General features: G+C 40.6%; 2 protein-coding genes across 3 annotated transcripts in view; one reads left to right on the forward strand and one right to left on the reverse strand.

The window, feature by feature from the left end:
• Positions 1–574: 574 nt before the first annotated feature.
• The window catches only part of LOC724539 (probable serine/threonine-protein kinase irlB), a 77,186-nt gene continuing 50,176 nt past the window's right edge, over positions 575–27,584 (reverse strand). Inside the window, exon 5 of the transcript XR_003306016.1 lies at positions 575–654. The gene's annotated coding sequence lies outside the window, so the exon portion shown is untranslated. The remainder of the gene's footprint in view (positions 655–27,584) is intronic.
• On the forward strand, positions 6,815–27,036 carry Msx (homeobox protein Msx). Of its 2 annotated transcripts, NM_001115078.1 has the most exon segments (3): positions 7,702–8,779; positions 19,854–20,050; positions 25,653–27,036. In NM_001115078.1, coding segments are annotated over 3 exon segments (1,521 nt in total). In that variant the 3' UTR covers positions 25,899–27,036.

Here is a 27,584-nt window from a genome sequence, read left to right on the forward strand (position 1 = left end):
AACAATATTTTATACAATATTTTTACATACAAAGGAAAAAAGTTTTATGAATAAATTAACGATTTAATTAAATAGTAGATGTATATTCAATGACTTCTAGCGGATAATTTTCATTGTTTTTATATTGTTCTGTAATGTTCTGGATTTGTATTGAGTGCAAACGGAATTATTTAACTTTATTTATAATTTTAGCAAGGCAAAACTGTGATACAAAGTATCATAAGAATAATTCTACCTTTTCCTTTAATATTTTCTCGAATAAAAAATTTCCAAATACAATTGAAATTCACCAAAAGAATATTTTTTTTATGTAACGAAAATGAATGGAAAATATAAAATAAAATTTAAAAATTTACGTTCTTATCTTCGAGAAAAGAATTGAGAAGATTTGCAAATATAGTTAATTCAAATAAATTGAATAAAAAATTTATCTTCATATAAAGAAAAATTACACTCTCCTACTAATAATTTATCCATATTCGATCAAGATTCCTCACGATTTTCAAGATTTAAAAAGATTTAAGATTGAATTACAATTTTTCTCGAACAATAATATTTGATAGCAGTTGCCAGAGGAAGAAAAATCAACGTACCGTTACACCCATAGAAAACGAACGAGTACCCGCCCCCAGAATGGTATCTCAGCCCGTTCATCTGAAAACAAAGTAACGGTCGGTAGATTTTGCAAATTGGATTATGGGGAGGAGGAGCGTGCGCGTGCAAAACAACGATCGCGCCAACGCGACTTAAGTCGTGGCTCGGCTGGATGGACCCTCGAGACCCACCCGCAGACTTTTGCAAACTGTCCCACAAGGAAAGAAATTTCGAAAAGAGTATTTCGTACGAGAGAGAGAGAAGAATAGAATTGGAAAGCTAGGTGACGAAGTGACAGTGACTCGGAAAGCCAAACACAGCCGATCCTCTTGGCAACCTGCCACGGTCTTGACCTAATCCCGAGATCAGATGAACCGGCCCACCCTGTCAAAACTTGTCACGAGATTTGAAGTTGGGAACGTAGAGAAAGAGAAAAGAGAAAGAAAATAAAAATTGTCGAAGATTTAATCGAAAATGAAAAAAATTATCCACGACATCCTCTTCTTCTCACCGTTTCCAAAAATTCATTACCCAAACTGTATAATTAAAATTTAATTTACAATACTCTTCCTACCTATTAAAATAACCCCCTGGAAATGTTCAAAAAATTTTCGAAAAAGGGAGACACTCAGTTCCATAATAAATCAACCTGAAACGTATCTCTATTCAAGCTTCTCTATTTACCCTGTTGCAAAACGTTCGGCTATCTATCCCACGAATCAGCTTATGCTAAAAATCCTCCAATCTTGGACACAGGTGGAAGGGGGAGGCTCTTATTACACCGACTTATGCCCCGTTGAAAGGATGCGGATTGAAGGCGAGGAGTGGGTTGATCGGTGACGTCCACCCCCTCCTTTCGCGCTACCTCTCCCCCCTCCCCCTCCCTCGTATCTCTCACGCTTCGCGGGTATTTCTATGGCGGAGGGAGGCGCCCGTCTAATTTCCTGTCCTGAATTTCGAACGAGCGGGAATTTGCACCCTTGAGTTCACATCAACTGCTGCGAAGAGGAGTTGCGGGAGGGGAGGGGATGGAGGAGCTGCGGAGAAGAAGGGAGAAGGGGTGGCGGCCATGGAACTAGACGGACAGAGAGAGAAAGAGAGGGAGAACGCGCAAAATCGCCCGAGTTTCGAGCGCCATTTTTCGACGCTACCCCGTTCTTCCGGTTTTCTCTTTTTTCGCCCCCCCTCTCTCTCTCTCTCTCTCTCTGTTTTTTCCCGACGACGGAACCAGCCAGCAGGATCGAAAACGCTTTTCAATTCGGGCGACCGGTGATCGACTGTCTTTATCGGGGCCCTCGATTTTGATTCACGCGGACAGTTTTTATCGAGTCCAGGGGACGTTGAAAGGGACGGTTTTTTTTATACATTTATACGGTCAGCGGAGGAAGCGCGAAACAGGAGGAGGACAGGAGGAGACCGATTAATTTCCTGGACGGGGAACGTTGGATGGAAAGATGGCGAATGGTAATAAAGGATAAATTCGTCGTCTTCTCCTAGCCGGAGAACTTTTCAAAGAGGCGTGGAGAATATCCCGGAAAAGTTTCGTATTGTGCGAGGAGAAGCGAGCTCGAGCGTGACGGTGGCATTGGAAACTTTGGAAACCAGTCCACTGACAAAAACCCATTATACTATACATATATATATGGGATTTCTATTATGTGATTGTTATGAATTTCCTATTAATAATAAATAAACAAACATAATGGGGCCCGTCGCGGTGCGTTAGCCAGCGGGGCGCATCTGGTCGCCGTGGAAGATGGAACGAGAGAGAGATTTTACGAGGGTTGCCACCCTCCTCCTCCTCGAGTTCTCTCGTAACGCTCGCAAGCGGATCTTCTGGTTCTCGCGCGATTGGCTCGATACGAGGCGCGCCGCCCCGTCATTGGCCGACTGCTCGAACAATGACCGGTTACAAATCATCCCCTTTTATGCCTCGAAGCGATCAAGTACGCGTGACGATCCTCTCTTTTTCTCTCTCTTTTTCTCAACGAGATACTCTATTGAGGGTAAATTTAATTCGCGCGGCTTGAGATACGATAGAGAGAGAGAGAGAGAGAGAAGCAAATTGAAATTTATCATCCCCTTCGAAGATACACTCTTCCTCATTGTCGTCGAACAAATGAAATTTTTTTCCAATCTTTGTGTATCGTTTCGACACGCCATTTCTTCCGATGGTATTTATAGAAATATTTCAAACGGGGAGCGGATATGCGCGCGTAATTTCGAATTGTTTTCGCGGGAAAACAATTTTATGGAAGGATAGAGAGAGAGAAATTTCGTAAAGTCGTAAAGTCAAGTTTTTCTTACTCTCGGGGAAACAGGTAGATTTTCGGCATTCGGGCAATCCCTGAAAAACCCCATCTCGTCCTAATCCTGTTTGCCGGATGAGCCGGGCCGTTGTTTGATTATTTTAGAACTTTTCCGAGGTACGCGAGACCATTTTGTCGAAAGCATCGGATAACTCTGCCCCGCCGTAAATCCTCTTTCCACGTTTCTTTTATACCGGCCTAATCCGAAAACATTGCGAGCGATCATGGTTTTTTTCTCTTTTTCTCTTTGCCTTGAAAAATACTGGAAAATACTCTTGAACTCTTGATAATAATGGCATTGCATTAATTCATATACGAGTCGTACGATGTTATTATATTTACGAAATGGCATTGTTATTCGAAAATAGTGTCGATTGTTTTCCGAGCAAGACGCATTTAGATGCGTCGCAAATGTAAATTGTTTTAATATGTATATTTGTGCGGATAACCTCGACTTCTTAATTGGAAATACATCTTTGTTAAAGTGTAGTGTGAAATTTTTCTGCACGCAAAGAGTATTTTATCCGAAATAATGAAGGTATAATTGATTGAACTTTTTGGAAATCGGTTAAAATTAATCGATTGTTGTAACGTTTCAAATATAAGAAATATTATTTCGATTAATTATCTTATGAATTGTATTTAAAAGAAATGTTATTTATTCATAAAATGATTTGGTCAGCTTTTTTCAATTTAACAAAACATTGTATGTAAATTGTACATAATAGAATTCCGCGATATTTTTAAATTAATCAACAAGATGAAAACATCGATGAATTATTATTATTTCAATTGTATTGATAAAATTCATTATATTCAATTATATTCATTAATAAAGCACATTATTGATATGTTTAATAAATCTTTAATTCATACGTAATTTACATACAGATATTTTTACTTCATACATACGTAGATATAATTTTCTTTTTCTTTTTTATAATTTATATACTTTTATTCTCGAATACGTCATTTTCATTTTTTTTTTTTTTTTTATATATTGACCTATCTCATTTCAAAATAAATACACCTTTTAGAAAAATAAAACGCTTCCTAAAAGGCTTCTTTGTGACTCGAAAGTTGAAGAAAACTTAAAATATTTTGACATATCTTTGATACACAAAATACACAAGTTTCACAAGTTTTTGTAAAAATACTATTATTAGATAGAGTTTGGAAAACTTGCTTAAGAATTATTGGAAAAAACAGTCAGATTTTTCGCTAGAAATGCAAAGCCCTTCTTTGCAAACGTATATATATATATTGCGAATCGGAGGAAGGAGGAATGGAGGAAGAGGCGGAGTAAGTTAGTCACCTGCACAAAGTCCGGTATCCTGGTTGTTGCTGGTGCCTAAACTCGACAAAGAGCCAGGTATTTAAGATTCCATTGTATCTTTTAAACGGCTGGCATTATCTCGTTAAACTGAAGGCGTGGCGCGAATTTTTGGCCGACCGCTGGATTAAAGGACCGCCGCTGGCGGCCATTTCCATTGAAAATTCACGTAAAAAAAAAAAAATTGTCAAAAGTCCCTCCGAAAGTTCGAGAAAGAAAAAGAAAGTAGTCACGCAATTATTCGAAATCCGTTCAAGGAACAACCTTCTTTCTCCTTTAATCTCAAACTTATATACTTGAAAATTATTAAAACTCCTCGATTATTAAAGATCCTCTCCTGAGACGGGATTATTTCTTCGTCCATCCAATTGATAAAAAAAGTTTTAAGCTTACGCTCGAAATATCGAAAAGATTCCGTTCTCCCTGCGAGAAAAGCGGGTGAAGAGTCGATTTCGAAACGACGAAACGCTCCCAGGACAGCGTCGAAACGAGCGTGATCGGTGAGCGAGAGACGCAGCCGCGGCTAGGGGAGCCGCTCGACCATGAAACGCCAAACTAAACGGCGCTTCGAAGGCCCAAATATGAGATCCGACTCCCCTCACACGCACGCCATACGACGCTATATATATATATATATATATATATATATATATGCGTGTCTTTGCGCGGCAGGCGTGCGACCGTACACGAACCGTGGAGGAAACGCCGTGTATTTATTCCTGTGCGAGGAAAGCGGGCAAAAAGGGGGCATAATGGACCCCGTGGAGCCAGATAGGTGTATATAATGAGGTTAGGGGAGTGGAGTAGGGGAGATTGCTCCGTGTCGCTGATACGACAGAGAGGGGGAGGGGGGGGGACGCATCTGCCCCATTATGCTGCCCCGGGGCACTCCCCGAGACCATTAATCCTCGCTAAACGACAGCCATTTTGTACCTAAACTGGATTGCCGACTCACTAACTGGTTTTGAGGACGCTTAATAGACTACTCGCCGCTCCTATTATGGCGATCGCGCATCCGCGCTTTATATTTCGGTGTCGTTTATTCCCTCCCTCCCTCTCCGCTAATGTGCAAACGGCTTTGTGGAAACCGTGCCGGGACGAGGAGAGACAGAGAGAGAGGGGTTAACTCCTCCTTCGAGGGAAGGAAAAGGAGAAGGGAGAAGGGAAAACGGGGGCGCATCGGTTGAGGGATAATAACGATGACGTTGGTAATTGGAAAAACCTCCCCCTCCCTCTGAGAACGTTGTATCGGCAGGGAGGAGGGGTTGGTTTCGCGAGTGAAGAGAAGGAAAAAGTCGAAAGCTTCTTCTTCGGGAGAAGGTGCCATTTTTAGCGGAAGCACGGAAAACGGCACCCCGCAGACTTGCTGTCGCGGTTGTAACGAGATTTCGGTTAATCGGCTTGACTCGGCGAAGATTTCCACCTCCTGGAATCTTGCTCACGGAGACGGGAAGTCTTCCCACGGGACATTTCGGGCGGCTTTCGGCTGTCACTCTGGACTATCACCGCCAACCCTGCCGATCGGATTAGTTTAATCCTAAAATATTGTCCGCCCGGTAACATAACAAGATCGCGAAAATTTCCATCGACTCGGGGAAAAGCTACGGTCAGCCACGTACAGAGATCCCTCTATTGAATTTCCTTTGATGAGGATTCAGCGGAGGGAGAGAAGGAGGAATGCGATTAATGGCCCTTTTCGCGGGAGATTTTCAATCCTTTGACAACGAAGTAATGAAGTCACTTTTTTTGCACAACGATACGACTTCAATCCAAAGGGAACAAAAGGGAAAAAAAAAGAAGGGAGAACCTTATCTCCCGCTCTGTACGTGTTTAACGATACCCTCGTGGACCCACACGCTGCTACACTCGGCCCGTCATTTCCCGTCTCCGCCGGGCAGCCAGTTCGAAATCCACAACAACCACGTCAAAAACCTGCCAATCAAACTTCCAATTTCCATCAATCACCGGCCGCCCGATACCACCACCATCTATCGCGCAACGTTGTACGATACCCCACACTCTCACCGCGTGCGATACTTTTTCGCGAAAAATTTTTTCCCAACGGGAGAAAAGAGAGGAAGAGAAAGATCGTCGCGGCAACGAACAGTCTAGCGGTGACGACGACGACGAAGAGAAGAGAAGAGAAGCAGAGGAGGGTGGATGAAACGTGCACGCGCGCGCGCGCGCTCACGCACACACAGGGACAGACGCGGCACAGAGGATTGCCAATCAATTCGCGCATCGCGCCCGGGAATTAGACAATTAGGAGTCGTCACGTTCCCCGAGCAGTCGCCTCATCATCCCAGACCCCGTTCCGCTTCAGCCCCTCCGCTTCCCCCACACGGCGCCCCACCCCCTCCCCATCCCCATCCCCACGCGCCGCTCGTTAGGCAGAGCGCTCCAGATCCAGCCAACGCCATCTGCCAGTGGACGGGGAACGCGGCGGGACGCGGAGGGGAGGCCCGGTCTCGCGAGGCGAGCGCCGATTGGCCGAGGCGGGCGGGCGGGCCACGCCCACCGGGCGGGGGACCGGGTTAGGGACGCGGAGCGGCTCGAGCGGCCCGCATTGGCCGAGGACAGGACACGGTACCGGTTCCACGGGTCTCGCGGGGGCGGCGCGCCACGGCGGCAAGCACCGCGACGCCGGCCGCCACCGAGAGGAGAGAGAACGCCTCGGCAGGCCTGGCCGAAGCCGAGCTGGTAATCAGTGTCGTTTCCGCGCCAGCACTGGCCACCACGCGCCAGATTACGCAGATTACGTACGCTCCGCACACCCCCCGCGCGCACCCCGGCCCTCGTGCCGCGACCGTATCCCCGGATTCTGTGCCAGTGCGACGGGGCTGAGGCCCTGCGTACCACCGTATTTGTGCGTCCATCCAATTTTCAAAACTCGAGGAACGAAGAGGAAGGAAGAAAGAAGGAAGAAAGAAGAGAAGGTGACTTTGGCATCTGATCGAGCGTCGAGCGTACAGTTGTGATTAACAGGAGTGGAGATCGAACGATCGTCATGCCGATCTCGTAGAGAAAACTGTTCCCCGACTTAAATGGGGGGATCCGGTGGTGCCGGCTCGCTCGATCCACGCCGGATTCCGGGAATAACGGGCCCCGGGAATAGTCGTGCGGAATGCCAACCCGTGAACGCGATGATACAACTGGCGAGGTTGTACTGCTGAGATCATCTCTGCTCGGAGCGACGCTGTTACGACGATGACGCGGTTACCCGTTCGAGCCTCCGAGTTTCGCGTCCGTGTGGAGGGATAAGCGGAGGAGAACAGATGATTCTTCGACTCCTCCTCGCGGATGAGGGAGAACTGACAGTGACAGTGAGAATTGAGTGACCGATCGAAAGTGAGAACAGAATCCGTGACTGCCTAACCCGACTCTCCGATCCCGAATCGTGTGAACTTAATTCGAATCAAGAGAGAGGAAAAAGAGAGGAAAATAAGTGGAATAATAATCGTCGAAATGAGCGGAGGCGAGGGCGTGGTGACGGGTCAGGGAGCCGGCAACGATCGCCTCTGCGAGGACGTCGACATGGCTACGTCGACGTCCGCCTCGTCGAATTTGAAGCCGCGGAGCGGCAAGATCAGTTTCAGCGTCGATTCTTTGCTGAGCGACATGAAGAGGACGGGGGGCGGCCCGTTCGCGAGGCGAGAGAACGAGGATCATCGCGTGGAGACGGAGAAGAGCCTCGACATGGAGGCGAGGTATCGCGAGTTGCTGTTGGAGCAGCAGAGGCTGCAGAGCAGGGAGTTGTTGGCGAGGCTGAGCCCGCACGGGCTCGCGTTCGCGAACCACCATCACCACCACCACCACCACCACCACCACCATCACGGCCAACCGTCGAACAGGGTGGAACAGGATCAGCATCATCCGTCGGCCGGCCGTCAAGGAGAGATCCTCACCGTGAAGGATTTCTCGAGGACGGCAGGGAGCCGCGACAAGTCCTCGTCCCCGATCAGGATAGAGCAGGAGGCGCAGAGGGAGCGGGACGACAGGCGACTGTCCTCGAGCTCGCCCGCGAGCAGGGCCGAGCCGTCCACGATGCTCCAGAGGGAGCATCCAGGGGGATGCCAGCAGGACGAGGACGAGAGGATCGGCGATCCGACCCTCCGCTCCTCCGTGTCGCCTGCAAGCAGGCGGGAGATGATGGACGACAGGAGCGACTCGGAGGCGAACCGTTCGCTGGAGGGGGACAGGGCCGACCACCTCGATCTCGAGGAACAGAGCGAGATAAGGAGCGTGGCCCACTCGGAGGATTTGAACGTGATGGACTCGGACTGCGAGCTGGAGAGGGAGGTGGACAACGGGCAGGAGAAGGAGGAGAAGTCGAGCCCCGTTGTGCCCCAACCGATTCATCCAGGGGTTCAGAGGCCGTCTCAGGGGCCCCCTTACCTCCCCGGCGCACCCGGCGCCCCCGCCTGGAATCCCGCGGGATTCCCGCACTCCCTCGCGGGCTTCGCGTGGCTACCGCCACCCCCGCACCCGCACAACCCGCACGGACATCTGTACACGCCTCACGGGGGGCCCACCAGTCCGAACGGTAAGTGTGCTCCTTCCTTGCGTAGGCAGAGAGGAAAAGATCGCTTACAAATCTCTTTCCTCTTCCCTCCAAGGCGAGAAAACGCGTTGAAATTCGAGCAAAAGCGTGGAAAGGAGCATCGATTCGCGAGGGGTGGCGCGCGCAACCCGTTATTATTATTCTTCTGGGCAATCAAAGAACATTAGCCGAGGGTAATGCTATCGACCTCGATTTACCGTAACTAACTAAGCTCGCCCTATGAATTATTCCTCGTTTCTTTCTCTTCTGAGGCGGCCCGCCTCAAACAATGTTGACGATTAGGGAAAGGGAGCCGTTGGTGGCGCAGACCACGACGCTCGTAGCACGCAGCTCGATATTAGTGTCGCCGGTCACGCGAGTTATAATATCGGAATTATAAAGCGTTCGCCGCTGCCCACGTAATTGAACTCTGCGGAAAATCGCAAGTCGCTCCTGGAAAGCCTTTCCCCGTCTTTTCTCGGAAACAGAAACAGCGTTTCCCCTCGAGTTTGTTGAACTTGAACTGTATAGTTTTCAACGAGGTTAAAAGTGGATGGAATAAACGAGGAAATCTTCTCCATCTTCTCTTCCTAATGATGAAAAAAGTTGATAGGAAGAAAGAAAAAGAATATCTGCATACTGTAATAATAATAGTACGAAAGTAATAAGAATGAATTAGGAAGGGCATGACAGAGGAAGCTCTATAAATGAATAAAAGGAGAGACAATCTTATGAAAGATTCTTCTATTGAAAAAATTAATTGAAAAAATTCTGTGATCGGTAGCTGCTTTCTCGAAAGAAAGAATCTCGTGAAGAAATAGTGTCACGTCTTTTGTTTCTGCGATGTCGCAAAGAAATCGATCAGCCGTTCGTTCGTTCGAGTATCTAGGCTATTGGGACGATCAATTCTCTGGTGGAAAAATCGAGATTTTTAGCGAAAAGCTGGAAGAATAGTTCGAAGGTACGACGCTGGGCGGCGTTTTCGACGAGATCGATCGGCTCGAGGGGGGAGAAAAATTGGATCGGTTGCTGCTGGAGTAAATCATGGTTGGACGGGAATTATTTTCGCTTCCTGTCGCGGCAGGGAGCGGAATACGTCAATAATCGGCGCGAAATAATCGATCAATTAAACGAACCCGTTTCAATCGAACTCGCGGAAACGCATTGTCGCAAACCTCCTCTTGCCTCTTGCCTCTCTCTCTTTCTCGCGCTTAATTGACGATTTTTCCTTGACGATGACAGCCTCGCGTCAACTCTTTGAAAGACACGCGCTCCTCCAGATCCAATTAACTGCCCCTCCTTAGAAACTTGCCAACGGAAAAAGAGACATCGGGCAAGATTTCCACGCTCGCCGAACCCGATTGAAAAATCTTTACTCTTCCACGCGACTTAATCTCTCTTCGATTCTCTAATTGCAAAAGCTTAACTCAACTTAATTTAATTTTGATGCACTAGGAAGAATTAAGAATCTTTTTCTTTAATATTCCTTCACGTATTTTTCTCACTGTACGTGTTAATCCAAACACGTCGAAAGTTCACCCTAGAAGAATCAAAGAGCTTTTCAGAAATTATTATTGGCCAATTAGCACCGTTTACAAGAGAGAGAAAGAGAGATCTCTGAGCTTAATTCGACTTAATTTAATTTTGATGCACTAGGAAGAATTAAGAATCTTTTTCTTTAATATTCCTTCACGTATTTTTCTCACTGTACGTGTTAATCCAAACACGTCGAAAGTTCACCCTAGAAGAATCAAAGAGCTTTTCAGAAATTATTATTGGCCAACTAGCACCGTTTACAAGAGAGAGAAAGAGAGATCTCTGAGCTTAATTCGACTTAATTTAATTTTGATGCACTAGGAAGAATTAAGAATCTTTTTCTTTAATATTCCTTCACGTATTTTTCTCACTGTACGTGTTAATCCAAACGTCGAAAGTTCAACCTAGAAGATTCGAATTAAAGAGATTGAGCTTCCAGAAATTATTATTGGCCAACTAGCATCGTTTACAAGAGAGAGAAAGAGAGATCTCCATTAAAGAAGCTGTTAGAAAGAGAAAGAAAAGAGTCTGAAGGAAGAAGACACGCGGAACAAAAGGTTCCCTCCGTGGTGTCGTTACCAACGTGTATCCCGGCGCTGGGGGAGGAGACGAGAGGCGCACTCGAACCATGATAGAGTCATACATAACTCTGAGCCATCCATAATGCATTCAACTCGGTCTAAAAACTGCCCTTGTTAAGGCCGGGCCTCTGGCTTCCTGGCCAACCTATCCCGTCCGTTTTTGCGGATGATAACGACAAACCACGCTAGATCCTCTCTCTCTCCCCCTTTCTTTTATCGGCACGTCGCAATTTCGCCCCCGTTTTTCCGCCACATCCCTCCTTTTTGCCGTCCCTGCAGCGCGAGACCAATTACCCGCGTCCAAGATCTCTCGAGCTGGTGGCGGCCAGAAGCTCAGAATTTCATCGATCAACCACTCTCCTCCTTTCCTCGAACGAAAGTTTTCCTTTTTTATCGGCCGAGCTCGTGCGACGTTACCGAAGAGATTAAACAAGATCCCCTTTCTTACTCGAACGAAACGAGATGATGATTAAGCTTGCAATATTATCGATCATTCTTTTCCAACCCTAAATTCCTAAATGGAAACGAAACGTGGAGGAAAAATCAGCTTTAAAGAGTCTTGATTCTATTTCCAAGCCCTGTTATTTATACGAAAAATTATTCCTTTCCAGAATAATAGAAGAATTCGATCGATTCTCCGCGAGAAAAATTAGTATCTATGGAAAAGCTCGATAGAGGAGGGGAGGGTGGTTATCAGAAATGGGCGGGGACCTTGATACCTCGGCCTCGTCCAACCGATAGATAATCCTATCCGTAGGCCTGTCACTGGGCGGTGGCGTTTCGAAAATTATGAATACGGACGTCATTTATAACGCTCGAACCGCCAGCCACCGTCGGCCCGCCACGCATTTATCTGCCGCTGGCCTCCGTGTCCAGGAATGAATTAACGACGCCCGTCCCCCGATCATGTTCCACAAAATATTTCGAACGATTCATCATCCACCGCCGAGGGTAATTATCGCCCCAAACGGGGCGGCGTTTCGTTTCGGGGGAGGGGGGAGCGGCCGCGGTTTTTCCGGCAGCCGAGAAAATCAACTCCCTCCCTCTTTCGCTGCTTGAAATGTTAATTGCCGTGAAACGAGGCCGATTATCAAAGGATGATCTAGTTTTGGTAAAAGAGATATATATTTAATAATAGAAAATGAATTTTGATAAATATTGCCAGTAATGGAATGAAGAAGAATAGAAGAATTTTTATTAAATTAAATGTGGATGTAAAAAATTCAATATCTTTCAATTTATCATTTTGTACTCGTCGTGTGGTTCAAACAAAGGAATAGAATATTGCTTAAACGCAAAATTCCTTTCGATAAAGGTATCGAGGATTTTAAAATATTATCTTCAAGATTGTTCATTAAAGTACGAGAAACCGCGGTTGGAAATCTAATGAATCGCGTTTTTGCACAATTCGGGCGGGCGACGTCGTAGAACGGTTGTATACACACCGATGGTAGATAAAGTGACTCGGCCGGACGTAAGCGCGGGCCGAGGTTAGATAAATGGTGCACACCTGTTCCAAAGGATTTTTACCACTCGTCCACTTTCAGATTCATGGAGAATTTGAGGGAAACGTTCGTGCATTCAATGCGGCAATGAATTAGCATTTAGCCTTCCCACAGGGGATTATCGGTACTATTCAACGGCCGTTATTCGAATAAACCGCATTGAGACATCTGTCCCCCTAGAATTTTCGATCGAATTTCTCTGTTCTGATAACGAAACAAACCCTTAATTATTGTATATACGAAATTTCGACCGAAAATTGCGCGTGAATCGTGTGTTACGCGCGTACACAAATGTAAAGGCGGAAGTATCGTTTATCTTTATCCCTCGATACCCGAATCGATCTCTTCGTATTTTTATCGCCGATTATCGGGCGAGCATCGATCGTTATTAACGCGTTAATTGGCGCTGTAAGAGTCACATTAATGCAGGGAAACAGGGAAGCGCGAATTCTTCCGCGCGAATATTTCGAGAAGAGGAACAACAATGCGATCTTAAGCCGCGTCGTTAACGTCTCGAAACCGCGCTACCTCGGCGCACGGTAATTAACGGAAATTAATTAGCCAGGGCAAGAAGAACATATTGATCTCGGGGTGGAATCGCGGTGACGAGGATTTCCGATCGGGAACGCATTTTATCGCGCGTTTGTCCCTCGAGAGAGAGAGAGAGGATTTAATAAATTTCTTCGAAGGATTATTTTATTTTTTTTGCTTTTTTTTTTATAGGAATTCTCTGTAAAAATGGATTTTTAACTTGAATTTATTTTCCCCGATTTTTATTAGAATTCTCAAATTATCTTTTCCAAATTAACAATGTAAAAATGGAAGTTATGATAATTTGAATTTATTTTCCCTGATTTTTATTAGAATTCTCGAATTATCAAATTAACGACGTAAAAATGGAAGTTTGATGATCTTTAATTTGAATTTATTTTCCCCCATTTTTATTGGAATTCTCGAATTATCTTTTCCAAATTAACGATGTAAAAATGGAACTTTGATTCGACCGTGATGATTTTTAATTTGAATTTATTTTCCCCGATTTTTATTAGAATTCTCGAATTATCAAATTAACGATATAAAAATGGAAGTTTGATCGTGATGATCTTTAATTTGAATTTATTTTCCCCGATTTTTATTAAAATTCTCGAATTATCAAATTAACGATGTAAAAATGGAACTTTGATTCGATCGTGATGATAATTTGAATTTATTTTCTCCGATTTTTATTAGAATTCTCGAATTATCAAATTAACGACGTAAAAATGGAAGTTTGATGATCTTTAATTTGAATTTATTTTCCCCCATTTTTATTGGAATTCTCGAATTATCTTTTCCAAATTAACGATGTAAAAATGAAACTTTGATTCGACCGTGATGATTTTTAATTTGAATTTATTTTCCCCGATTTTTATTAGAATTCTCGAATTATCAAATTAACCATGTAAAAATGGAACTTTGATCGTAATAATTTTTAATTTGAATTTATTTTCCCGATTTTTATTAGAATTCTCGAATTATCAAATTAACGATGTAAAAATGGAACTTTGATTCGATCGTGATGATCTTTAATTTGAATTTATTTTCCCCGATTTTTATTAGAATTCATAATAATTTGAATTTATTTTCCCGATTTGAAGGATTAAAAGGATAAAATAATAAAAAGAAGAGTAACGATTATTTTGTTAAGAATTTTTCCTTTCTTTTCGTGGAGAATTAAATCTTGCAATTTTATCCGGGGAAACTGGATATGAAGAATAACAAATTAAATATTCTAATTTAATTAGCGAGAAATTAACCGGAGGATGCGTTTCTCAAATTTTAATTTCAATTATAATAAATAAGAAAGAGAGAGATTTCGTGGTAATTTGCATAATTTGAATCGCGCGTCTTGATGCGCGATATGATGACAAGAAATTCGAGGAAATCATTCCTTCTTACTCCATTTTTTGCAAATAAGTAACGGGATACCGGATTTCGCGTTAATTCGCTCGCTTTAACGAACTAATGATATTTAAATTAGTATTTGCTCTTAAATAGACAGATAAAAGTAAAAAATTTTATTATTATTATTATTATATATCTTATTCGTGAAAGATCGAACGATAAAATTATACATATATAAAAAAAAGAACACGTCTTTTCAATTATATCAATCTCAATTAGAAATTCGCGAATTGGAAATTATTCCGTGGAAAACGCGGAAATTAAAAAATTAAATGCAACTTTTATTACGTGGAAATGACAGGCACAAAAATATGTCGTTAAAAATTCGAGCGAATTTTATTCGATTTCCAAACCTAATTTGACTTAAATAATATTTTCAATATCATTAGAAATATTTAATAAATTCAACGCAACTCTGTCTGTGACAAAGAATCAATCTTCTTTCACATTTAACTCAACACATTTCCCAACAAACGTTCAAATCTTTCTTTCTTATCTTATCTCACGCGCTAATTCAATCCGCTCCCCACTCCCCTAATTTTCGACCCTCAAATGGGTCACTCGATGATTGGTTCATTTCTGGACAATAAGCTCTTAAAAAAAAGAAAGAAAGAAGAAAAAGAGAGCACGAAAGAGTGAACGTGCACCGCGCAAAATGTACATACACGTATCGATCATAAATCATACGAACATTTAATTAGTAGAAATTAATTGGCGTTCATAAGAAACATATTGAGGCAAAGGCTTGGTCATTAGTAAGATACGCAACTGGCCGCGATACGCGAATTGTCAGCGCGATATCGGCGAGAGAGAGAGAGAAAGAGAGAGAGAAGGAGCAAAAGACGAAACCCGTTTCTCGCTCTTACGTTTCATCAGCGACTATTTTATTCTCGGCAAAGAATTTATTGCCGCCTCGATGGAGCAACTTCATCAGAGAATTCATTGCCCCTTCCTTCATTACTCCTCTCTCTCTCTCTCTCTCTCTTCAGATAATACGAGATGCATCATTCGTGAAGGTTCGCCAATCGCTCGCGTTACAGATCAATAATTAATAACGGCGATAAAAATCTTTCGATATTTTTTCCCCCTGTTATCGTCGATTCGAAAATTGGAATGTAAACATACGTAGATATCGTCGTAATAATACGAATAATACGAATCGTGGATAACACAGGATTTTTCTCCTCGAGTTTAAATTAATTAGAGCCGTCTTCTATCGCGATTAACGTCGCTCGGGACATTATTTCTATTGGATTAAAAAATAAGCGACGATAAATTATCGAAGGGAGGATTTTTAAATGTTGTTGTATATTGGACACTCGATTTGAAATTATATGTTACAACTCGATTTAAATTTAAATTTAAGTTGATACAATTTGACTCTGTAATAGTTAAATGTGCATTAATTTTTAAATTTTTAACTCGCGAAGATTTAATGTTAATGATACAAATTTCCTTGATAACGGATTTTTCAATATTAACTGATTCGTAAACAAAAATGATATCTTGAAAAAATCAATTATTCCTAATGTTATTATTTTAAATACTATTAATTTATAAACTAATCAAAAATTAATTTTCCATAAATTAAATCTAAAAATTATTATTAACGATATTGAAATACATATAATTCTATTGATATATACACACACATTTCAAAATTTTCCTTTCTTCCATCCGAATTCAAAAGAGCTCTCTTGAATAAAATAAATCTCCTGAATCATTCCTCCACGACAGAATCGGCCATTCTAAAACTTGGGCAGAAATGGAAAAATATCCGACAGGTGGTTGGTCCACGCAGAGGATGTGCCAAGATATATTCCCTCCCCTTCCAAGATCCTAGCGAGCGTTTAATTAGCAGAAATTAATTAGAGGAACATATTGATCGGTTATGTGAGCGGACTGGCGAAGCTGGGCAGGTCGATACCGGAATGGAAGACGTAATACCGATGTCGCGACAGATCAGCCGTGGACAATGCCCGCCGTCCGTTCCACGCTTTTTGCCGTTTGCCCGATCGTTAATTAGCGCGTGGAATTCGCTGTTGCCCCACCGCGGTTGCCGCGAAATCGTCATCCTCTCGACCTGCTCCTCACCATTTCTTGCGATGAAATCGTCCACGCGCGAGCGGATTCGGCTAACCCCCTCTCGAAAACCTCGAAAGAGATATGGTCTCTTTCTTCCCTCGATACGTTAAATACCGAGAAATTAATAAATAAAGATTAGTCGGAGAGATTGGAAAAATTATTAGGAATAATCGATATGCAACGATATTTCTTCAAAATAAATTTCTTTAACTTTGATAATCGTAATATGTGCACAAATATTAACATCACACGTTATTCATATTCTCCCTTTTGTAGTAACAATAATCGTACTATGGAAGAGGGGGGGCAAAGAAATGCACACGTATATAAGCTCGGTTCGTTTTTAAAATTCCACGATATCGGGAGTAAGAATGGCGAAACCGATCCTAGAATCGGCTAATGACACGCGTACGAGTTAATCATCGAGCACGGGGATACGATCACGCGTGTGCGTGTGGATTGGCAACGAAACGGGAGCGTAACGCGAAAACAATTTATTTTTTACGATTCAATTTCACCGGTCGTTGGCAACCGATAGGTAAGACCGTTCCCTTCGCGGTCGAACGTGCCCCGTGTTCGCTTCTATAAATTGGGGATTAACGGCGAACGGCCGACGCTGATTGCGGAGAAACGCGTGTGCTCACGCACGATCGACGACCGTCTAATTTATGCGAGCAATGGGGAGCGCGGCCGTTAACGCGAAACGAGCAAGGATTTTCGCGCTCCCATCACGATCCTTTTCCTCCTCCCCCCGTTATTTTCCGCGAGTCGAGAATTTCTTGTCCCGATGAGAGACTCGGGATCCGAGTCGAATTTGTTTTGTCGAGAGCCGTCTGCGCCTGCGCAAGTTTTCCGTAGAAAGAAAAATCTGCGTATATATATATATATATATATACACGAGTGGCCCGTCGGAGAGAAGTGTAGCGTGTTCGTGTAAACAGGTTGTTCGCGTACGGTGTTTATACGAACTTTATGCGCGTGAAAGAGATTTTAAGCGGTTTATTTTTAACCGCTAATTCATTTGCGCATGCGTATATCTTCGTAATATATGTCGTCGGAACTTAGCGACTTAATTCAATGAAATTTATTTCCATTGAATTGATACGAGATGAAGTTATTGTCGTTTGATGAGTTTGAACTTTTTTTTTTAAATTTTATGCAAATTTGGATAATATACGTTGCATTCGAATTCTTGTAAAATCATATGTGTATGTAATCTTTGATAGGCGAGGAATTATTTGATTAAACATTTAGGCATAATTAATTCATTGAAATTATCGGGGCGAAAATTTTTTTATCGGCGTTAGATTAAACGCTAATCTAAATTTGATGCCGCTCGTTCCAATTATATAGGAGGGAAAAAAAGGTTAAAGTTAACGCAATTAAAAAATAAGCTAGATTAGAGGCGCGATTGAATCCGCTTATTTGAACTTGAACTCCTTGCTTGTTATATTAATCTACTCCGATTATGCGAACTGTCCCCCCGTCGGATTCGTGTTAAATGGAGATTTAATGCTGGATCGAGTTTGCAAAATTATTTTCAAATTTAAAATTGATATTTAATTGTTGCGCAATTTAGAAAATATATATGTAATTACTAATTAAAAATCATCATGTTTTATGGATAATTGTATGAATTTGAGTTTGTGATTTTTGTATAAATAATTCATTTTTTTTTAATATTTAAAATTCATTTAATTAATCATTGACAAAATATGAAAAAATATAAAATCAGCTTTTGGAAGGTATATCTTTCATTTTAATATCCGAACTTTTAAAATTCCTCTTGTAATTTGTATCACGATATTTTATTACAAAAAGTAATAAATAAAGCCGCAGAGGATTAAAAAAAAAATGAATCTTCTTTTTCCAATTCCGGTAAAAATTTCGACCGATAAATAATTCAATAAAACTTTTATTATTAATATGCTCATCCACGAGTTGTGACAAATAACAAACAATCGTTTGTTACACGTTTTACATTCTCATTCGTGAAATGGATTAAAATCGGTTCTCGAATCGGAAAAGAGAGTTTAAAAAGTTGGAAAGGTTGGACAATGGTTTTCATTGGGAGCGAGCATTAATTAACGGGGCGGCGGGTAACGTTATCGCCGGCTCCCAGATAATTATTATGCAACGCATACACGGGAATAACGTGCCGATAATTTCGCACCATTCGAACAAATCTGCGCAAACATGATTAATATTACGAACTTTGTAATGATATCGGATATTCGAGGATCCCGCTCGTTTCTATCGCGATTCGATGACATAATTAATGATAAGCGTACGTACATACACACACACACACATATATATATATATATATTAATACGCACCTTGAACGATCTTCCTTTCGCCGGGTAATATATTTTTAATGCGTGGTTAAGTAAGAGCGATTATGTAAATAAAAGCGTACACAAGGGAAAAGTTTTATCGAAAAACTCGATGCAAAACTCGATTTTCGAAAGTGGGGAGAAAATTCGTATTGTAGAGATGTATAATCCATATTTTGAGTTACAGAGACACTTATTATAGACCGAATTCGTAATAAAATTATCTTATTCCGTTGAAATAATATAACGAGTTTAAAATGTTCGATTTACGGATGGTTTTTATTCGACGAAACGAGAGGAAACGGGTGAAATTGTAATCTTATTTCACAGATTCTTATAGATCTCGTATGCAATTACAATTTCTCCACGATCCCGTTTCCTTCTTCCCTCGTCTCGCTCTTAATTATCGTCCTGCTCCCGTGGAACCACGGTTAAACGATTTATCGGGCACGATAATTGGACAATAATTACACGAGCTATCGTATCGCAAGAAAATATTATACGTTTCCTCTCTGGATATCTTAATTCACCTTCCTATAACGTAATTATATTGCATTAATTATTGAATGTATATATATATATATAAATACAATCTCTCTCGGGATTGCGAACAATCGTAACATTGTTGCAATTTAACGAAAAGTTAAGAACTGTGTTAAGAGTCGATAGTAAATTAGAAGTAAATTGAAACGAGTATCGGAAAATTTATATTTATATGTTCACAGATTAAGCAAAGTATCTCCAAGTTGAAATAGGCAAAGTGACTTATGTATGATTTCGAAATATTGCAAAATATCGTTTAAAGTATTATTTATTATTAAATACTTTCTCTTCACACAAAATACTTAAAATAATATTTCTATATTTCTAATTTTAATATTTCCAATTCCAAGATTTGAAATATCAAGTTACTATGAAGTGAAAAGGTTTTACAAATTAAATGTTTTCCTAAATTCTACCAACTCTATTCCTATGCATTCTCAAAAGACTTTTGGATCCCACACTCGAATAAAATTTCTAATTCGACACAGAAGCTTTCTTCCAATCCAGTGTTTCGTCACTGATCGGCGGTTTTTCGGATCGGTTGCAGGCGATCTGAGGCTGCCGGGGCCGGGGCCAGGCCCGGTCAGGTGCACCCTGAGGAAGCACAAGCCGAATCGCAAGCCGAGGACACCGTTCACCACGCAGCAGCTGCTCTCCCTGGAGAAAAAGTTTCGCGAAAAGCAGTACCTAACCATCGCCGAGCGAGCTGAATTCTCGTCGTCCCTTCACCTCACGGAAACGCAGGTGAGACGCAGCGAAAATTAAAGCTTCCAATCCCAAAGAGAAGAACAACAATTAATTTCGAAACGAAACATTTTGTGTTCGTAAAATAACAAATAAATTTTCTCTCCTCGATCGATAAGTGAAAAAAGGCTTCGAAGAAATTGGATAAGTGTGTTAATTAAACGAGTTACGAACGAGATCACGGAAATGATGTCATCGGAAACATTAATATTCAACACGTTTCGCAGTATTTTAACGATTGTTCGAGTTGAAAAACGCTTATTCGTTCGATATTGGAATAATGGAAAAATCAAAATTGTATCGTGGTATGACAGATTTTTGAATAATAATAATATATCCTTATATTTCGTTCAATATAATTGAACTTAAAAATATCGACATCTCGATAAGAAATTTATTTGATTTTTATTTTACTTATTACTAAAAGAAAAAGCTATTCCTAGACAAAATTGCATTAAAAAATATATAGAGAAAGATTACTTCAAGAATTTTATTGTTTATTTTACTTTCATTGAGATCAAAATTTTGGTTAAACGACGTGATACTCGAATTAAGAATAATTTTAACTCCATCATTCGGATATATTTGGAAATATATTAGAAATTTAAAATATCGCTTGATTTCTCGGGTAGTTTAAAATACCTTTAAAAAAGGAATTGAAGCTTGCAACGAGCAAAAAGAAAGAATGGAAACTATTCTCGGAATACGCGTAAATAGAGAAAGTGGCAAAAAAGGGTGGCTCGCACGCAACAAGAGGATCATTTCGTTCGAAAGCCCCCGTGAACTTGCTCTCCTCCTTTACGTACACTTGTCCCTCCCCTTTTATTCCCCTGCAATTATTTATTTTTCCCCTCTCTCTCTCTCTCTCTCTCATCTTTGTCTTCGTAATTGCTCGACCGATCAAAACGAGCAAATTCTCTCTCTCTCTCTCTCTCTTTGAATCAGATACATCACATCGAGGCGTAATTGCACGCCCTTTCACGGAGGCAGGCAATTCTTTCTTCCTTTTTTTCGGCCGGCAATTAACATGATTGACGTTAATTAAATTGAACGTTACTGGAATGATATTATAATATACGCAATTTTTACGGTATCGGTGAAAATAATCGGCACTCTTATTTGCCACGCTAAAGAACAGGGAAACCCACTGTTCAACCATCGAATCGTGTGCCTGAAACTCAAGTTTGCGAGATCGAATGAAAATTTGACTCGACGATCTACGAATTCTGATGTTGATCGATCGATTCATCGATAGTCGTTCGATTTAATCAGCGAATTGAGACGTTAACGCGCGAAATCGAAGAGAAAGACGATGACATATATTTGAATGATAATATTTTGATAAGATTGTTGAACGACTGTCCAATCGATATTAATTGAGATATTTACAGACAGACTTCAAATTTAATCAAATTCATGAATGGAAGATTCGTCATTCTGACATTCATCTTGCTCAGAATTATATATATTGAAATAAATATTTTCGGTGAATTTTTATATTGGAAAAATTTTATGTATCTCGAACTATTTATATTATTTATACGTATAGATAACAATAGAGTATGAAGAAACTCCATTTTCAATATCTAAAGGATAAAAAAATAAATAAATGAAACGTAATGTTTGTCTGCGATGTAAACGCGGCTCTGTTTCAAAATTCAGAAATTTCATTGTGATTGAAATTTACGCCTACGCCTAAAAAAAAATCCACGAAATACCAGAGAGATAAGACTGAAAATGTTGAAAGTAGAAAATAAATATAATTTATCGAGTGTATTGTGTATTTAAAATTTCAAAATTTACATTTGAAATTTAAATAATTATCGAAAAATTCGCACCAGACACAACTGTTTCCAAATTATTAATAATTTAACAAGTTGCACGGAGTATTAAATTAATCAAAGCTGCTCGCGTGATATATATCTATCCGTTTTGCGAAACGAAACGAAATTTGTCAAATCAATTTAGATTATTTATAACACATGTATAAAATATCGTTTCGAAACTTCCGAGCAAAGAATCTGTAAAGCGTCAAGAGCTTAAAATTAAAAATTGACCAACGTTTACCCAAACACGTGTCGTGGCGAAGGGGCGGCTATTATCGAGGCTGGAACCGGCGTAGCGTGTTCGAATACACTTTGCGTATTCATTACAATGCATCAGACGAAATGAAGCCCCTCTCTCTCTCTCTATCTCTCTCGTCCCGTTTCATTTGCTTAGATAAGCTACGATCGCACCGTCCCTCCCCTTCCGAAACAGACCACGGATCGCCACCCTCCCCTCCTCGGCGCCGCACTCCTCTCATTATTCACTCAAGCGACGAAGAGGTATGTTCGCGATTTGGGTTGCGATATTCGCGCGGTCAGAATGCAATAGCGGCGTTCGTGGAAATTATTTTCGAGACGGTTCGCTGGATCGATGGGATATTCGTCGGTTTCAACATTTACAGGGGATCCTTTTCGATGGAGGGAAATTTGAAAATTTTTTTACAGGAAAAGGCTAGATTCGATTTATGTTTACGTTCATTTACGAAGAAGAATGTAATATCTGTCTGAAAAATATTATTGATATTGATATCCGTAGAATAAAATTCTCTCAATGATCGAAGTAATTAGATTCAATTATTGATAATAATATCTGCGATCAATTTAAAATAATTCGTCGGTTTCTACATTTACAGGGGATTTTTTGGATGGAGGGAAATTTGAAAATTTTACAAAAAGGCTAGATTCGATTTATGTTTGTTTCATTTACGAAGAAGAATGTAATATCTGTCTGAAGAATATTATTGATATTGATATCCATAGAATAAAATTCTCTCAATGATCGAAGTAACTCGATTCAATTATTGATAATAATATCTGCGATCAATTTAAAATAAAACTTGAACGAGATATTTTTATTAATAATTTAAAGAAAAGGTAAATTAATTTTTCGAGACGTTATGGATCAGGAAGTTTAAAGAAACGTCGAATCCCTTCGAGATAGTAACGATTCCAATTCAAAGGAGAGTCTACATTTCCCTGGAAAAATTATATTTGGACATGGGTTACGACCGTGAAAAACAGGAAGTCGTTGGGAGAGGAAAAAGCGCGCGAGGTATCGCAATATGTCTCTCCTCTCCTAGAATTACAACTAACGATTTGATTGCGCATTGTCACGCGACGCGAGATTTCTAACTTTCTAACGCGCGAGGCTTCTATCTTCCCCCGAGGCTTGCGGATTTTGTTTCCACCGTCAGAAGCAACGCCGCCATCGTGGCTGATTTATTAACAAGTATTATCGCGATTTATATCTTATTCTTTCTCCTCGCATCTGCTCTCCTTATATTTACTTCTTGTTGTTGTTGTTGTTGTATTCCCTCGACATTATATATCCATTTCAGGGATCAGATTACGGCCTCCTTGAACTCGTTACGCGTGCTCCAGCTCGCTTAATGCTAATTTCCCCGGGCATTATACTCGATAAAAATAATGATAATGAGAATAATAACGATGATAATAGCGAAGATTGTCGTCGTTACACGCGCAGCTATATGGAAATATTAAGAGTTCGGGGGGCACTGATGGACTGTGATCCCTTTTCGCGGAAGGTGAAGCAAGGTTCAAATGATCTTCTTCTTTAATTAAAAAACGTTGAACCTCCCTCTGAGGGTACATCTCGTCTGAATCTTTCGATCCGCGTTTATTATTAAAAATGAATTAAACTATAAGTTATAAAAAATAGTTTAAAATGATATATAAGAAGTAATTATTTACTTTTTAATTAAATATTGATTTTATAAAATCCTTATATTATTTTAGTAATTGTTGTTGTGATTATTTAATTGAAATATTCAGTTTAAATAATTAATTTATTCGTTCTAAAATTAGTAGTCTTGTCTGAATCTTTCGTTCCGCGTTTATTATTTAAAAATGAATTAAACTATAAGTTATAAAGTAATTTAAAATGATATATAAGAAGTAATTATTTACTTTTTAATTAAATATTGATTTTATAAAATCCTTATATTATTTTAGTAATTGTTATTGTAATTATTTAATTGAAATTTAATATTCAGTTTAAATAATTAATTGATTCGTTCTAAAATTAGTAGTCTCGTCTGAATCTTTCGTTCCGCGTTTATTATTTAAAAATGAAATAAACTATAAGTTATAAAAAGTAGTTTAAAATAATATATAAGAAGTAATTATTTACTTTTTAATTAAATATTGATTTTATAAAATCCTTATATTATTTTAGTAATTGTTATTGTAATTATTTAATTGAAATATTCAGTTTAAATAATTAATTTATTCGTTCTAAAATTAGTAGTCTCGTCTGAATCTTTCGTTCCGCGTTTATTATTTAAAAATGAATTAAATTATAAGTTATAAAAAATAGTTTAAAATGATATATAAAAAGTAATTGTTTACATTTAATTAAATATTGATTTTATAAAATCCTTATATTATTTTAGTAATTGTTGTTGTAATTATTTAATTAAAATATTCAGTTTAAATAATTAATTTATTCGTTCTAAAATTAGCGTAGCAATTAGTAAAATAAAGAAAATTATAATGTGATACCTTTATTTAAAATTTGTATTTATATATATATATATATGAATGGAAAGAAAATTTGAAAAGAAATTTGCTTATCCAATTAGCACCGTGTGTGTTTTGTTAACTCGTCCCTCATGCGAATGGGAAATTTTCTGGCGGATGATTTTCACGGAGATCATAATTTCCGAGATTTTACGCGAACGAAATTATCGATTTTTATCAGCACGTCCATTGGAGAACAAGTAATTTAAAAATTTAAAAATCTCGAACGATTCCTCCTCGCCTTTTAAAAGTTAAGAAACGAGCTTACTAAAATTACACGTACGTTTAATACGTGGAAATATAGCGAGATCTCATCTTCGAGAGAGAGAGAACGGGTTTAGACGAATCGTTGTTGCGCAACCGCGTCGACTCGATTGTGAATCGCATCTGTCCAAACAAAAAAAATCGGCCGGCGACTGTGCAAACACAATTAACCAGCCGAAAGAAAAGGTTTCGAGCCGCATATTTTTCCAACGTAGCAAGTTTCCAACTACATCGGCGAATTCCTATATACGCAGGCCGTGCCCCGCGCACGGACGGCTGCTTTCACCAATTTGAGCCGGCTAATTACGCGCTAAATAGCCGTTCATGCAGCGCCGTGCGCTGCACCTATTTTCTCTATCCGCCGCCGTCCCTTGTTAGACCGCTCACGTTTATAAACCCCGCTCCCGGTTGATCGATAGCGTAATTATTTAATTACTGTGCTGCCCGTATCGACGACCCTCCTTCCGCCCTGTTCCTCCTCCTCCTCCCTTTTTTCACTCGTCTTTCCCTAAACTGGCTCGATGAAAAACTCGCTGGATCTTTAGATCAACAAAGAAGAACGTATATATCTATATATATGTATCTTGTTAATTTTTATTTTTATTTACTAAACGAATCAACAAAGGTATCGAAAAATATATTATTTTAAATGTAAAGGAAAAAAGAAACTTACACCTTCGAGTTTTCAATGTCTTTCAATTACACCGATTGAATTATTAGTAACTTTATACACTATCTTTACTTTGTTCCAGGTGAAAATTTGGTTCCAGAACAGGCGGGCGAAGGCGAAGCGTCTCCAAGAGGCGGAAATCGAGAAGCTGAGGTTGTCGGCGAGGCCGTTGCTGCACCCGAGTTTCGGCTCTGGCCTAATGTTCTCCGGAGTGGGGCCACCTGGGACACCAGGAGTGCCTCCCTTCATCGCGGCGGCCATGGCTAGGCACACCCATGTCGCCGCGGCGGCGGCCATGTTCATGGGGCCCCCTGGACACAGGCCTTAATAAGGGAGAGGCGAGCCGCGCGGGTCGCCGAGTGTCGCTCGTATCAGTCTTCCGCACTCTTCCCGCTGGGCTGGCGTACGACGGCGCTGCGTCGTTAAAAACTCGTCGTCCCAACGGAAGAAGGAAAAGTGACGACCGCGCCAACTCGCTGGGAAATTTTCTCGAATCTACGGGGTGACGGGAAGAGTTTCGCGTCTCACAGTGATTTTTATTCGTGGAGGAGGGTTTTTGGAAAATTAAAAAAACCGTTCATCGTCGAGAAATATCGAACTGAAGGTGAAGGAAAAAATTGAAGACGAAGCTCGAAAAAATTCGCGGTTGGAGAACGACGAAGCATAAATCGACGGCGACTTTAACTGCCTTCTCTCTTTCGAGAAGAGACGAAATTTGTGAAACTTCGTGCTCCCTCCTCTCCTGCCCATTTCCTTTTATTTTTCTACGCTCGCGAATTTTATCAATTAACGGTTCGCGTGGATGATTTGGATCGATGCTCGTTCGGAAGAAAGCATTTAGAAAGCATTTCAAGCCGTTGATCTCATCGTGGAAATTTCGTTGTTACTTAACGATTTCTATCGTGTACATATTGTAAATATGATTCTCTATCGGATATGTATAAGTGTGTACGTATGTATATATGAATATTAATATATCGACACGCGATGTACAGGATTTCACGAATGAATTTTCGTGGAAAATGGACGACCCCCCCCCGGCTCCTTCGCCTCGTTTCTACTTCTAAAAGTATATCAAATTTGCCGGGATAATCGAGAGATAATCGAAGATACAATCTACTTCTATCTACAGATGGTTATATTGAGAATCGTGGTTCGTTCGTTTGATGAATAAAATGGAAAAAAAGAGGGAAGAATTTTTCGAAACTCGTCGATCGATTCGCGGTACAAAAATCTCTTTGGCTCTCCCTTTTTTTCTTTTTCAAACGAGACGAAAAAATTCGAATTCAAAGAGCGTACGTGTACATACGTGTCCAAGGGACGAGGGAAAAAAATGTAAATTCCGATGTGGAGGATCCACACCGCGACGAGGTCCCGGATGTACCTTAAGCGCCCTGTATAAATGTAACATGATAATTTATCCATGGAAGTATACCATAGCGAAATAAAAATGATTTCACTATTTACGCCGCCGACTTACTTACTCCTCTACGCCCTCCCTCCACGAATTCATTTATAATAATAAAATGCACGGTTTTTGGGTTGTACATTGTGATACACAACCAACAGGTAAGTGGATGTAATGCGAGAAGGAGAAAAGGATATTAAATATAAGGTAAGAAGGAAGAATTTTTTCGACTCGAATCGAGCGAGAGTGAAAGGAAAACAATGATGAGGTATTGCGGAACGTAACGTGGGAAGAAAATAAATAAATGGATGGATAGATGGATAAAGGATGGAAGAGGAAGAAAAAGTTTGGACGCAAACGTATCGCAAAGTCATCGGCGGGGAGAGCGGCGTGGCCTCTCTCGTATATGGCAAGTAGTCGAGGCAGCGGTATAGGGCGGCCGAAAGTGTTCGCCTGATAATTAGAAATATGTTAATCCGGCGTAGCCGCTAATTGGTTTTTGACTAAATTTTTAATTAAGTCTTAAAGCCCGGGCGGCGCGCTGATTTATCTCTCTCTCTTTCTGGGCCCCTAATTATAAAATATACGTATATATATATATATACG

The sequence above is a fragment of the Apis mellifera genome, linkage group LG1 (genome assembly GCF_003254395.2).
Source record: "Apis mellifera strain DH4 linkage group LG1, Amel_HAv3.1, whole genome shotgun sequence".
In the NCBI taxonomy this organism is placed as follows: domain Eukaryota; kingdom Metazoa; phylum Arthropoda; class Insecta; order Hymenoptera; family Apidae; genus Apis; species Apis mellifera.